This window comes from Camponotus vicinus, unplaced genomic scaffold (genome assembly GCF_025532165.1).
Source record: "Camponotus vicinus isolate PSW18456_S1 unplaced genomic scaffold, iyCamVici1.0 SCAF_3, whole genome shotgun sequence".
NCBI lineage: Eukaryota > Metazoa > Arthropoda > Insecta > Hymenoptera > Formicidae > Camponotus > Camponotus vicinus.
In genome coordinates, this window is record NW_028141967.1 from 25642811 (window position 1) to 25655599 (window position 12789).

At 28.8% G+C, this 12789-nt stretch overlaps 2 protein-coding genes and 1 long non-coding RNA gene across 4 annotated transcripts; 2 read left to right on the forward strand and 1 right to left on the reverse strand.

Annotated features, from left to right (window-relative positions):
- The first annotated feature begins 690 nt into the window (after window positions 1–690).
- On the forward strand, window positions 691–5206 carry LOC145968207 (putative cytochrome P450 6a14). The gene is made up of 7 exons (XM_083093530.1): window positions 691–791; window positions 1592–1779; window positions 2372–2741; window positions 2941–3278; window positions 3614–3847; window positions 3943–4194; window positions 4788–5206. Exons 2-7 carry the CDS (start codon window positions 1611–1613, stop codon window positions 4949–4951), a joined length of 1527 nt encoding a protein of 508 aa, XP_082949656.1. The 5' UTR covers window positions 691–791; window positions 1592–1610; the 3' UTR covers window positions 4952–5206.
- A 1096-nt stretch (window positions 5207–6302) lies between these two features.
- On the reverse strand, window positions 6303–11128 carry LOC145968208 (uncharacterized). Of its 2 annotated transcripts, XM_083093533.1 has the most exons (4): window positions 11044–11121; window positions 10635–10656; window positions 7416–7708; window positions 6303–7170 (listed from the first exon to the last, which is right to left on the reverse strand). In XM_083093533.1, exons 3-4 carry the CDS (start codon window positions 7669–7671, stop codon window positions 6512–6514), a joined length of 915 nt encoding a protein of 304 aa, XP_082949659.1. In that variant the 5' UTR covers window positions 7672–7708; window positions 10635–10656; window positions 11044–11121; the 3' UTR covers window positions 6303–6511. The 2 variants fall into 2 exon arrangements, with proteins under 2 accessions (XP_082949659.1, XP_082949657.1); XM_083093531.1 differs by lacking the exon at window positions 10635–10656 and having other exon boundaries at window positions 11044–11128.
- Window positions 6332–7859, forward strand: LOC145968209 (uncharacterized). The gene is made up of 3 exons (XR_014437692.1): window positions 6332–6517; window positions 7422–7515; window positions 7617–7859. It is a non-coding gene; the product is annotated as an uncharacterized LOC145968209 (long non-coding RNA).
- Window positions 11129–12789: the final 1661 nt, after the last annotated feature.

Below are 12789 nucleotides of genomic sequence, written 5' to 3' on the forward strand. Positions count from 1 at the left end.
TTATTTTTTTGTGTATAAAAGTATTGCAATAAGATTATCGAAAAATAAATATATTTTACGAGATATTTCATAGTTTATGTAAAATTATGTTAACTTAAAGTATAAAATATCTTATAAACTATTCAATTTTTGGCTATCCAATCTTAATTTTTAATTTTTACGTGGAATATTGCGAGAAATTGATTTATATAAAAAAATTAGAATGTTTTATAAAAAAAAAAAAATAAATTTTGGAATGTCTGAAACACCTTCATTTACAGAAAAAATACTATTAGCGTGTTATGGCCCTTTTAATATCGTGTAACTTTTATAATTACAAGTTTTCCATATTTTTAAAAATAACAGAAATATTCCAGGTGGACAATGTTATTGCCACATCTTGTATATGACATATATTTGCGAGCCCACACATTCTTACATGCGTGTGATTAATTTATTTCTAAGATTCTCAAACAAAACCAGTTATAACAAGCAAAACATAACAAAACGAGCAAGTCATCATTAACTCTTTTATTAACTTATGTAACAAAATAGGATGTAAGAAAATTTTTGTATTTATCTCTTATTATTCCTGTCACATGCAATAACAACATGAATATGTAATTTGGGGTATATCTTATAATTAAATAACCATTTTTCAAGCATTTATCTTATATATAAGATCGTGATTCTCATGCAATACCTTTCAGTATACTTGAAAATATTGATATGTGTATTTAATATATATCCTATAATACTGATTGTAATATAGATAAAAAATTATTTGTGATAAACGCTTCTTTTCAGCAAAGGTAATATTGACTATTGTAACTTAATTATTGTAACATCATCTAACATGTACCATTGCATAAGAAATATTATTGAGAATCATTAGAATAGAATCTCATTGTCAGACAAATTAATAGATTTCTATAATAGATTATGTAACTTTATTTTTTCACTAGAAAAAATATAAAGCAGTATTACTTATTGCAAATTTTCAAGTTTTAATTATCTTGAACAAACTTAAATAGCATTTTAAAATTTATTATAATGAATAAACTGGTTTCAAATTAAATATAGAATATTTTTCGCATATGTATACATACATACCATCGAATAATATAACATTGAATGTAAAGAAGCAATCTACAAAATATATGTCAGTCCATAAAAATGAAAGATGAAGAGAGAGAGAGAGAGAGAGAGAGAGAGAGAGAGAATATAAATAAATGCATTAGAAAATGGATCTATAAATTTGCGAAATATGATAAAAAAAATTTGTTCTTGATATTGTTTGAGATAAACTATGATTTTGTACATAAACTATCTATGTTCACAAAAGAAGAATTGCATATATGAATGCTGTCTTGAATTTTGGTCTTTTGCTCTATTTTGATAAATTTTTAAATGCGAATTCTCTCTCTCTCTCTCTTCATATTTTATTTTTATGTATATATTTTGTAAATTGTTTCTTTATATTCGATGTTATATTATTCGATAGTGTTTCGAATAGTACAAATGTTAGAAGCATAAAAATAAATTTAAAGTTGGATATGTAACATTTCTCTAAATTTCTTTTACGGTAAAGTTATTTGTTGTTATATTTTAGACAAAAGTATTGATTCGCGATGTTGCTCGGGGAATTAATTGGGATTTCTATTATTGCTCTGAGTGTTATATACATATATTATAAATATGTATTGTTCAATTATTGGCGCAAAAAGGGTGTTTTTTATGTCAAACCCACTGTGCCAGCTGGTAATTTGACAGCTTATGTGACTGGAAAAGTGTCAGTAGGCAAGTATTTTTATATAAAACTAATAATGCATCTTTTATATCTGCACGTAAGGATGCGCGCGTGCGTGCATATATATATATATATATATATATATATATATATATATATATATAATTCTTTTTTCTCTTTTTCTATTTTTTTTTCCTGGTTTATATGTACACACATACACACACACACACACACACATATTGTGTTTGTTTTAACTAATTTCTTATTTCAAATACAATTTTTATACATATAAAATTATTGCGCGCTACTAAATAATTTTAAAATGTTCATACACATACATATACATACAACATGTTTGGGGACGGATATATTTTATTATAATTAATAACTCGAGATTATTTGGAAATTTTCTTTAAATTATTTGAACAATGATAAAAATAAACACTTTTGTAAAATCTTTATCTTAAATAATAAATTATCAAAAATATTAATTATGAGATATGAAATTTTTAAACCTCAGTCTTTTATAGTTAACAAATGTATATTTTATTTCCGTTTTTATGTATACAATTAATATTTTATTTTGCTATATTATTGTATCTCTACTTAAAAAGTTAAATTGAATGTGAGATTTGTCAATAGGCGAACTCTTTCGTGACGCCTATATGAAATACAAGGATCATCGTGTCTTTGGAATGTATACATTTTTCAAGCCAAATCTGGTGATTGCCGATCTCGATCTTATTCGAACAGTATTGGCCAAGGAATTCGGAAGTTTTCATGATCGTGGTTTTTTTTGCAACGAGAAGATTGATCCATTGTCTGGCCATTTGTTTTTATTGCCTGGGAAAAAGTGGCGAAATTTACGTGTAAAGTTGACACCCACTTTCACTTCAGGAAAGATAAAGCAAATGTTTATGATTCTGAAGGAATGCGGTGAAGAATTTGCGAAAAGTTTAGAGAGCAAAGCTCAAATGAGAGATTGCATTGAGATAAAAGATATATTTGCAAGGTAAGCCCTTTATATATATATATAATGTGTATGTATATATGTATGTTAAACATGTACCAAAGTCGAGTTTACTGGAAATAAACTAAAAGATTATGTACACCATATACATATAAACATAATCTTTTAGTTAATTTCCAGTAAACTCCACTTTGATACATGTTTAATTAAAAAAGATTAATTAAAATTATATTAAAAATAGGTATTCGACGGATATTATTATGTCAACGGCTTTTGGAATCAAGTCTAATTGCATGGAAGAGCCGAATAATGAATTTCGGCGTTGGGGAAGGAAAGTCTTTGAAGAGAGACCTTTTTGGAACGCTCTATTAATGTTTGCACCCCAAGTTATGGATTTCTTTTCCATTCCCACCACGGATCGGGGAGTCACTAAATTTTTTACAAAAATGTTTCGAGATAATGTAGAATACAGGCAAACTCATAATGTCATCAGACATGATTTTATGAATCTACTCATACAACTCATGGACAAGGGCTATATTGAAGCTGATGATGAGAAAGATTTTAATAATATATCCTGTAAATGAATATTTTACATTAATTTAAAATTAACTACTTTTACTTATCTTTTAACTGTTTTTTTACAACTTTAAAAAACACAATTACATATTTATAAAAATGGTAATATGCATACAGATATATATATACACACACACACACACACACACACACACACACACACACACACACACATACACACATGACATACATATACATTTAATATATATGTGCGCAGATTTATTTATAAAGATATTTGTTATATACGTATATTATATAAGAACACCTTTACTTTTTGTACACAGTGTTTCTACACAAGATTATATGAAATAATAATATCTTATTTTTGAATTTAGCAAATAATGTGACTAAACTTACCATGTTCGAAGCGGCTGCGCAAGCTTATGTTTTCTTTTTGGCTGGTTTTGAAACTTCCTCGACAACAGCGACATACTGTCTATATGAATTGGCTCAACATCAAGGCATACAGGATAAAATTCGTCAGGAAATTGACGAAATGTTAAAACAGCATGGTGAATTAACTTACAATGTTGTAAACGAAATGACATATCTTCATAAAGTAGTAAATGGTAAGTAGAATATATAAATTTTATTATACATATAAAATGTTTATACAATAATAATTGGTTACATTTTAGGAACAATATTTTTTTATATATTACAGAAACTATGAGGAAATATCCGCCTGTACCTGTCTTGAATCGCATTTGCACCAAGGAATTAGACCTTCCCACAACAAATATTCACGTGTCAGAAGGGACGTTAATTACTATACCGGTATTTGGGTTGCATCGGGACCCATCGCTATATCCGCATCCGGATAAATTTGATCCTGAACGATTCAACGCGGACAAGGTAGCAGCTAGGCATCCTTATGCTTATTTGCCGTTTGGAGAAGGACCTCGAGTTTGTATTGGTATAAGGATAATCTTATTTAATTTACATATTATATAAAATCTTTTTATTTAAAATCCTATGTGCTTCAAGAATCATTATGAATTTTTTAAACACGCAATTTTACTATGATTTTTTTAATGATAATTTGAGATAAATTAGTATTGGATTTGTGTTTTAGTATTTATATTTACAAACAAAATTCTCTTACAATGTTTAATTCATATAATAGATATATTCCTTTCGATTAAGTGTTTTTTTTTCAGTATTTGATTTATTTCAATAATTTTTATTTAATCAATCATGTGTGTCAAATGTTCTATTAAAATATTTTAGAGAGAGTAAGTCGTATTTATTTTGACGCATTTTATTCGAAATGCCATAAACATATGTATATTACTTTCAAGTTCACGTTGATATATTCTTTCGTAAACTGATTTATGAAAGATTTAATTAAAATAAAATATTGCATAGTTTTATATGCACTTATATTCATACGCGTGAATCAGTAATTATTTTTTATATTGTACTAAAGTATCTCTGATATTATTTAAAAGACCCAGATTGTAATTTATTTCATCATTATCACTATCTCTCAGTATCATTAATTTTTAGGTACCAGATTTGGCTACATGCAAACAAAAATTGGGCTCGTAAGTCTTTTGTCGAAGTACAAGTTTAAACTTCATCCTCGAACTCCGGTTCCACTTATTTTCGATGAAGCACCTATTGTACTTACAGTCAAAGGTGGCGTCCACCTTATTATCGAACCACGATAAAATAGTAGCATTGATACTGATCGTGAGCTGAAATGAAATTTTTGCTTAATCCATCCAAAAAGCTGAATCAAAATGTAAAATGTTGTTTTTTGTACTCACATTCAAAATATACAATTAATTATAATTAATTAAAAAATATATCGAAGAGATTTGAATATTAGAGAAAAATTTGATTCTTTGTATCCGGGTACTGTGTATGTTAATGCATTTAATTATTAAACGTCTCAATAAATGAGCTGCGATAAATTGATTATACTTGAATTATCTTATTTAGTCAGACAATTTTGAAAAGTATATGAGACAGAGAGAGAGAGGGAGGGGGAGGGGGAACCCATGCATGCATGCAGGTATGTTATACGTATATTAAAAGTTGCACATTTATGTTAAGAATTTTTCATTAAATTTTTTATCAATTTTGTCCTTTTTTTCTGCAACTTTTAATTTTTGATTAAGATTTTCATCTATCTTGATAATTAAATTTCAAATTGAAATTTAGCTCCGATAAGCTCCGATAAGATATTAAATAATAATATTACTAATTTCCAGTAATAATAATTTACATTATACTTAATAATACTAATATATTATTATAAAATAATGATAGATCTTACAAGTGTAATGTGAATTGATAAAAACCCGCAATTGTGGATACGTAAATCTTTCCACTGTCGATAAAAATAATGATATGGCAAAGTGAAATATTTGTTTTATTGTTGGAAAATATATAAAAAATTTATACATTTTCGATTATGAAACAATGATTGGATAAGTTAAAACATTCATGTAATTAGTTTTAGTCAATTAAAGCGGTCAAACAAAATTATTTTTGATCAAATCAAATGATCGATAATATTATTGTTTTTTTCCACTTCCAATTATATATTTTCCACTTCCATCGAATCTATTTGATCGATAATTTTTCAAGTAAGAATTAAAACAATGCCCACTAATTTTTTAATGGAGCATGGTGTGCATTGAGATTTATATACATATACATATATACATATATGTTCGTTTATACATATCTGATAAGATTGCACTTGAGAATTTATTCGCGTTGGAATAAAATAGCGTTTAATTAACAGATATTTTAAACTATTGATACAGCTGACATCTTATTATCTACATTCTACATATTTATCATCTCAACGTAACTTACTTTACCAAAGCGTATCAATTATCAATATTAAATAATGATCTATATAATGAGGCTTATTTATAGATAAATTTTTATAGAGAAAAAATTAATGTAACATGTATATACCAGAAAGTTTATTCTCGTGTAACGACTGAAGAATAGATCTAGGTAAAGAAAAAAAAGACTTCGGGAATGGGAGAGAATAATGTACAGTTTCGGATGGCAACAATATTTTATTGTGCAGTCTGGCATGTAAACACACGATGGTAATGCGCACAATCGCTGGAGCGTTACTGATTAGAAAGCAGCAAAGGAGACCCAGGTATCTTTGTGTATAGCGCCGTTATGTCAGTAGCGCTACGGGCAAGGTGCCGTATACTTGCAAAAGGAAGAACCGCACGAGAGAACTGCGCCGAAAGACCTTAAAGGTGATAACTCTTGTAATGAAATGTATCTACGGGCAAGGTGTTTGCTAGGCTGATAGGCTCGTCGGCGGTGGCGGCGTGTAAGGAGGCTGAATGACTCGCAGTCGCAGCCGCAGCCGCGGTATTAGCCGCGTGCGCGGCCGCGGCCGCTGCATTGCTCTGCGCCGTTTGAGCGGCATTGGCGGCTTTTTGCGCTGCCGCTTGTGTTGTCTCAAAATCTAAGCGTGCCGCCGCGAGTTGTTCGGCTATCGTTTCAGCGCGCGCCTTAGCTTGACCCACCATCGTCGTTTGCGCGGCCAGCTCGGCCGCAGCTTCGGCCGCCGCTTGCGCGGCATGTTCGGCGGTCGCTTGCGCCGCGTTTAACGCTGTGGTTATCACTTGCACTTGATGCATCGCTTGTTGCGCTGCATTCCTTGCGGCTGTGGCCGCACGTTGAGCCTGTTGAAGTTGTTGCTTCTCACCGTCCACCGCGACTTGCGCGTCCCTCGATTGCTGTTCTAGGCCCATTACGATAATCTGTTTGCCGGCCAAAGCTGCAGCGGCCGTCGCCGCGGATTGTGCTGCCGCTTGTGCCAGTGTATTTTTAGCTACATATGCCGCCTGTCCAGCGGCTACTGGTTGCTGATTCAATTGCGTGTGTGCCTGATCAGCGGCTCCTGTAATCGAAACAATATATATATGTAGCCAACCGCGTATATGTATAGGTCAATGAGACACATAAAATGAAATGCACATGCTAGTTTTCACTTTATACATATATATATATATATATATATATATATATATATATACTTATATATTGCGATACTATATCATTTTTTACAATTGCTTACTGCTTGCAGCAGTATTACCGCGAAATAAAAAAAGAATAATTGGTCAATTTAAATATAAATTATCTAACCTCTAGCTATACTGGCTAAAGGACCACCCACGCTATAACCAGGTCGAATAAGGCTTGAGCGATGACCACTCGCAGCAACGACGGGCGCTGCTTCGACATAGTGAGCATTTGAATCGATTAAGCCTAATGCGGGTCCACCGTGATCCACATATTCAAACTCATAACTGTCGACTACTTGTTGATCGTGAATCTGTTTTTTAGCTTTACCGCAATATGTGAGGGTGACGCAAACTAAAAATACCAACAGGATCTTCATGTTGAAACGTTGAATTTTTGCTACGGTTAATGATTATCTGTAAAAGACAAAAATGAATAGAAAATTGAAATAAAGTTAAAATTGATTAATTAATCTTTAAGAAAAATGTCAAGCGATCTAATTATTTAATTATTTAATTTTTACACTTAATTATCTAATTTTATTTAATCATCTAATTAATTAGGCAATTAATTTAATTATCCAATTAATTATTTAATTTTTGCATTGACTTAAAGTTCTATAGAAAGTAAATAAATTCTATAAAACATAAAATATGTAAAATATGTAAAAGAATTCGTACGACAAACGATTCTTATATTGTTTCAGTATAAATCTTCATATTATGACTATATGAAAAAATAAGAATAGTACTCGAATTTATTATTTATTTTAATTAGGTGTAAAACAACGGTATACAGATATTCAGAATTTTTTTTCGCGTGACCCGCAATTATCTATTATTTTGATACTGTGTTCTCTCATTGTCAATGTAGGAGTAAATTCGTCAATTGAATATGATAATCAAGATTCAGTCACAGTTTTTTGATTATACAGAAAGAAGAAAAAAAGCACAGGAAGTCGTTTATAAGCAGCTGGTATAAAGGGTCGAGCTTTTTCATGATTATGTATATCGAGTTTTCATGATTATATCGATGCAAATGTGAATAAATTTTTGACGAGATTTGTATAAATATTGAATTATGCCCTCTCACTACATACATTTTCATTTAATAAATATATTAATTATTTTTTTAATTAAAATTCATTCTTTTTGCTTTCTTCGGGAAGAGAAAATGAAATTACTACATCGCGTATTGAAAAATGCTGGAAATCTCTAAAGTGCAGTGACGCGTTTCACTAGTTTTATTATTTATATTGATCTAGTTTCGTAATTGCTTTTTCTCTGCTAGCTTGTCTCTATCACAAAAATTTCCTTTGATCCTGTGATGTGCATGATTGCACGATGAGCCTGATTGGTTGGCTATAAATCAATTCAGGCGTGAAAAAGGAAAACTATTGTCGCGGCGATGATAGGATATCATGTTGCATAATAATTGATCGCGTTGCAGTGTTGCTGAATCGATTGAGTGGCCGGAGAAAGTGATGCATAAAAACTGCGAGAAAATCAAAAGTAACCGATATCGATCGATACACGGTGGATAACTGATATAAAATTGATATGAAATGACTAGTTTCAGGACTGTATCTTGAAATTTTGCATTAGAGTTATATTATAATATTATTTACACACATGCGTGCTATTAATCTTTCATTATACCATATATCATGTAATGATAAAATTAAAAAAAAGAATATATGATGCATAAAAGATTAGACTAACAATAAGTTGTACACACGTGATCATGACGCACGCACCGCCTTTCCAACTGTCGCAATTGTAATCGCTTAAAATCGAAAATCCGGTTTTGTTTCGCTCTGAAAAGCGCTTATTGTACGTCATTATTATGATATTTATCTAGGTCTATTATCAAGATTCGAGCTAAGCGCTACAACACTACGTGAAATAATGGAACAAAATTAGTTAAGGCAATTCCATCAATGCAATGTAGAATGTTTTCTTTTGAAGAATTGACAATGAATATATTCATCTAACATATAGTGAAATACAATGTAATGTACTTGCTGCACTTTGTATAACTTTAAAATAAAGCCAATATTTAAAACAATTTTTATTCATTATTTCAGAAATGAAGCATTTCTCGCTTAATAACAATAGTTTTTACTTTTTATTCAGAAATGAAAAAGGTTCATCAAATTTTAAAACAAACATACGACTCATCCTTTATATGAAATCCTGCATACATATATATATATATATATATATATATATATATATATATATATATATATCACTCTGAATGAACTACATGAATTCTCTATTTTCTTTATTTTCTTAATATTAATTTAAAATAATTATATACAGAAAACGTGTGTGTGCGTGCGTGCGTGCGTGCATGTGTGCATGTGTGCGTGCGTGTGGGCGTGTATGTATATTTGTGTGTATAATTAATAGCTTTATAATAAAATATGATAATGAGAAGAGTAATTAGTTTACAATAAAATAAATAAAAAATAATTAATGTGTTTATAATAATATCTATAAATATTTACATAATTATATGAATAAAATTTATTAATAATGCAGTGAAATGAATAATAAAAATTTATTATTACTAATTCTACATATTACTATTCTCGTTACATTAATATAAGTTATATATATATATATATATATATATATATATATATATATATATACATATATATTAATGTAACGAGAATAGTAATATGTAGAATTAGTAATAATAAATTTTTATTATTCATTTCACTGCATTATTAATAAATTTTATTCATATAATTATGTAAATATTTATAGATATTATTATAAACACATTAATTATATATATTTACATCAAAATTATAAACTGCAAGACGAAATGATATTGCATGTAAATGGTTGAAAAGTTGAGTTATTCCGATACTTAAAAGAAATTGTTTTAAAATGGAAAAAAGAAATAGAGAAAGAGAGAGAGAGAGAGAGAGAGTGAGAAAGAGGAGGAGAAGGAGGAGAAGAGAAATTTTGTTGAAATTCTTAAGAAGAATAAATTATTATATAAAAAACATTAATTTCTGATATGAATTATATAACGATGCAATTCTGATTCTGATTCTACTAATGTGGAAATGAATGACATATATATATATGCAAACCAATCTTATAAATATTCTAAAATAAAATATTATCCCTTATTGTGTAGCATTGCAATTTATCAAATAAGTTCTAATTTTAAAAGTGTAAAAAATAAGAAATTATCTCTAAAAAAAGATCTATAGAAATATAAAAAAAGATAAAAAAAAAGATGAAATATGTTAAAAAAAACTATATATATTTTAAAATCATAAAATTAAAAAGCATAAAATCGTTTTAAATACTTATATACCTTTTCCAGTTTTACCAAATATCTGAAATAAATTGTATTATGTAGTTCTATATATAATATAGTATTATATATTATACTATATATGTATAGCTCTCAAAGTTTAAAAAAGAACATCAAATTTTACATATTAAAATATTTTCATATAAAACTATTTTCTTATTTACAAAAATATTTGCATTAAGAACGGTGCTATCGCGCATCACCTATTTTTTTTTCCAACTAATCACAATTATTTCTCGTCATTGACTTTATTTAAATTTTTTAAATTGTTTATACTAAATGTTTCTATTTCAAACAGCAAGACTTCCGCGATTCTGGAATCATTTTTGGTGTTATTTCGTTTTTATTTCCGGATGAATCACGAAGGCAAGTATTTTTGAAACTTATTGCGAAAAATTTTTATACTTACTTGATACATGCACACACACACACACACACAAAGACAGAGTTAATCGCTTAGAGAATAAGAGCTGTCCTTGCGGGAAGAAAGCTGAGAACTGATACCAGTTACTAGTGCATCAGACCTCTTATAGTCTTGTCAGTTCAGTAATCTACGGAAGGGATTGTAAGACTTTTAAAATAACGCTGTGCTAATAGTATTTTCTGTCTATTATATTTTATTCTTTCTCTCTCTCTCTCTCTCTCTCTCTCTCTTTCTCTTAGCGCATTCTATTGTTTCAGAAGGAACAAATCTTTAGTCATTTAACTACTTTTTTCATATTATGCCAATTATATATTACGACAAATATTATTATTAATAATAAAATCAATAAAATTTTAAATAATAAATGTAAGTTGCAAAAGCTAACGGAATAATAAAAACCAAACCAAGATAATAAATGCAAAGGTAAACTTTTTAATGTAAGTTAAATAAATTTATTTATACTCAGTTTTAGTCCTACTTTTTTTGAGATATCTTCAGTAATAATCATGCAAATAATCACAAAATAAAAAATAATATAAATACACAATATATGACAAATAGATGAGAGATATAGTGTAGAGAAAAAAAATACATATACATATACATTAATTTCGTAAAACGAAAAGATTTCATGCGTTCGAATATGTAATTTCTTAACGATCAATCGTGATCGTCAAGAAAAACTTTTCGCACTTGAAGCTTGATCTCTTCTACATGATGTACTAACATTTCAAATGAAATTAACATTAAAATGAAGTTAAATTTTTAAGAAGAAACAATTATGATATACAAATCACACACACACACACACACACACACACACACACCCGCGCGCGCGCGCGCGCACACATATACATATATACATATATATAGCTTTTATTTATGCGCATTTGAATCTCTATTTGTTATATATATCGCATATCAATATTACATCGCATATGTTATTGAGATTGCATCTGCATAACATAGTTGAATAATAGAGGCAACTTGGAATTATTATTTTGTATAAGGTTAGCTGAAGTAGAGCGGAACGCTGCATGCATTGAGATGATACTGCTAATTCTTTAAGTTTAATAAAAATAATAAAATTGTTTAAAAAATAAGAAACAGTCGCGAAAAAATGTCCATTATAATTAGTTGAAATATATAATTTTCTATAACATCTCTTTTTTTAAATTTACATTATGTAAATCTTTAAAAATAAAATATTTTCTTTATTTTTACATTTACAAAAAGCCAGATCTGATAAAAATCGCGATTACTTTCTACCGTAAATTCTATTTAAAAAAAAATTTATCTATATTTGAACTACTTTGAGTTACTTATAATTGCGGGGAATTGTAACGTATCTAAAATAAAAATTCTTAGATGAAGGACCGCGCTCATCCGATTGGACATTGAGTTCTATTTGCGCAATTTCTCATGGAATTAAGGAAATGTCATTTATGTAAAACTGTAAAAAGAGTTGTGAAGTTTTTTATCTACTATCTGTTTATATAAGATTATTAAGTAAATTTTATTTACATTTTCGCAAATTCGGAACTATCAGAAAAGTACGTAGTTGTGTTTATGTGACAGAGGATGTATAATTTAAAAAAAGTTTTCTATTATATTAGATCAAATTTTCACTTTTTTATACAAATGAGAAAAACGGGCTATATAATATTGTATAACTTCAGTTAATAGTATTATTAAATATCTCGAAGTCGAAGAAAGCACTTAATTAATCGG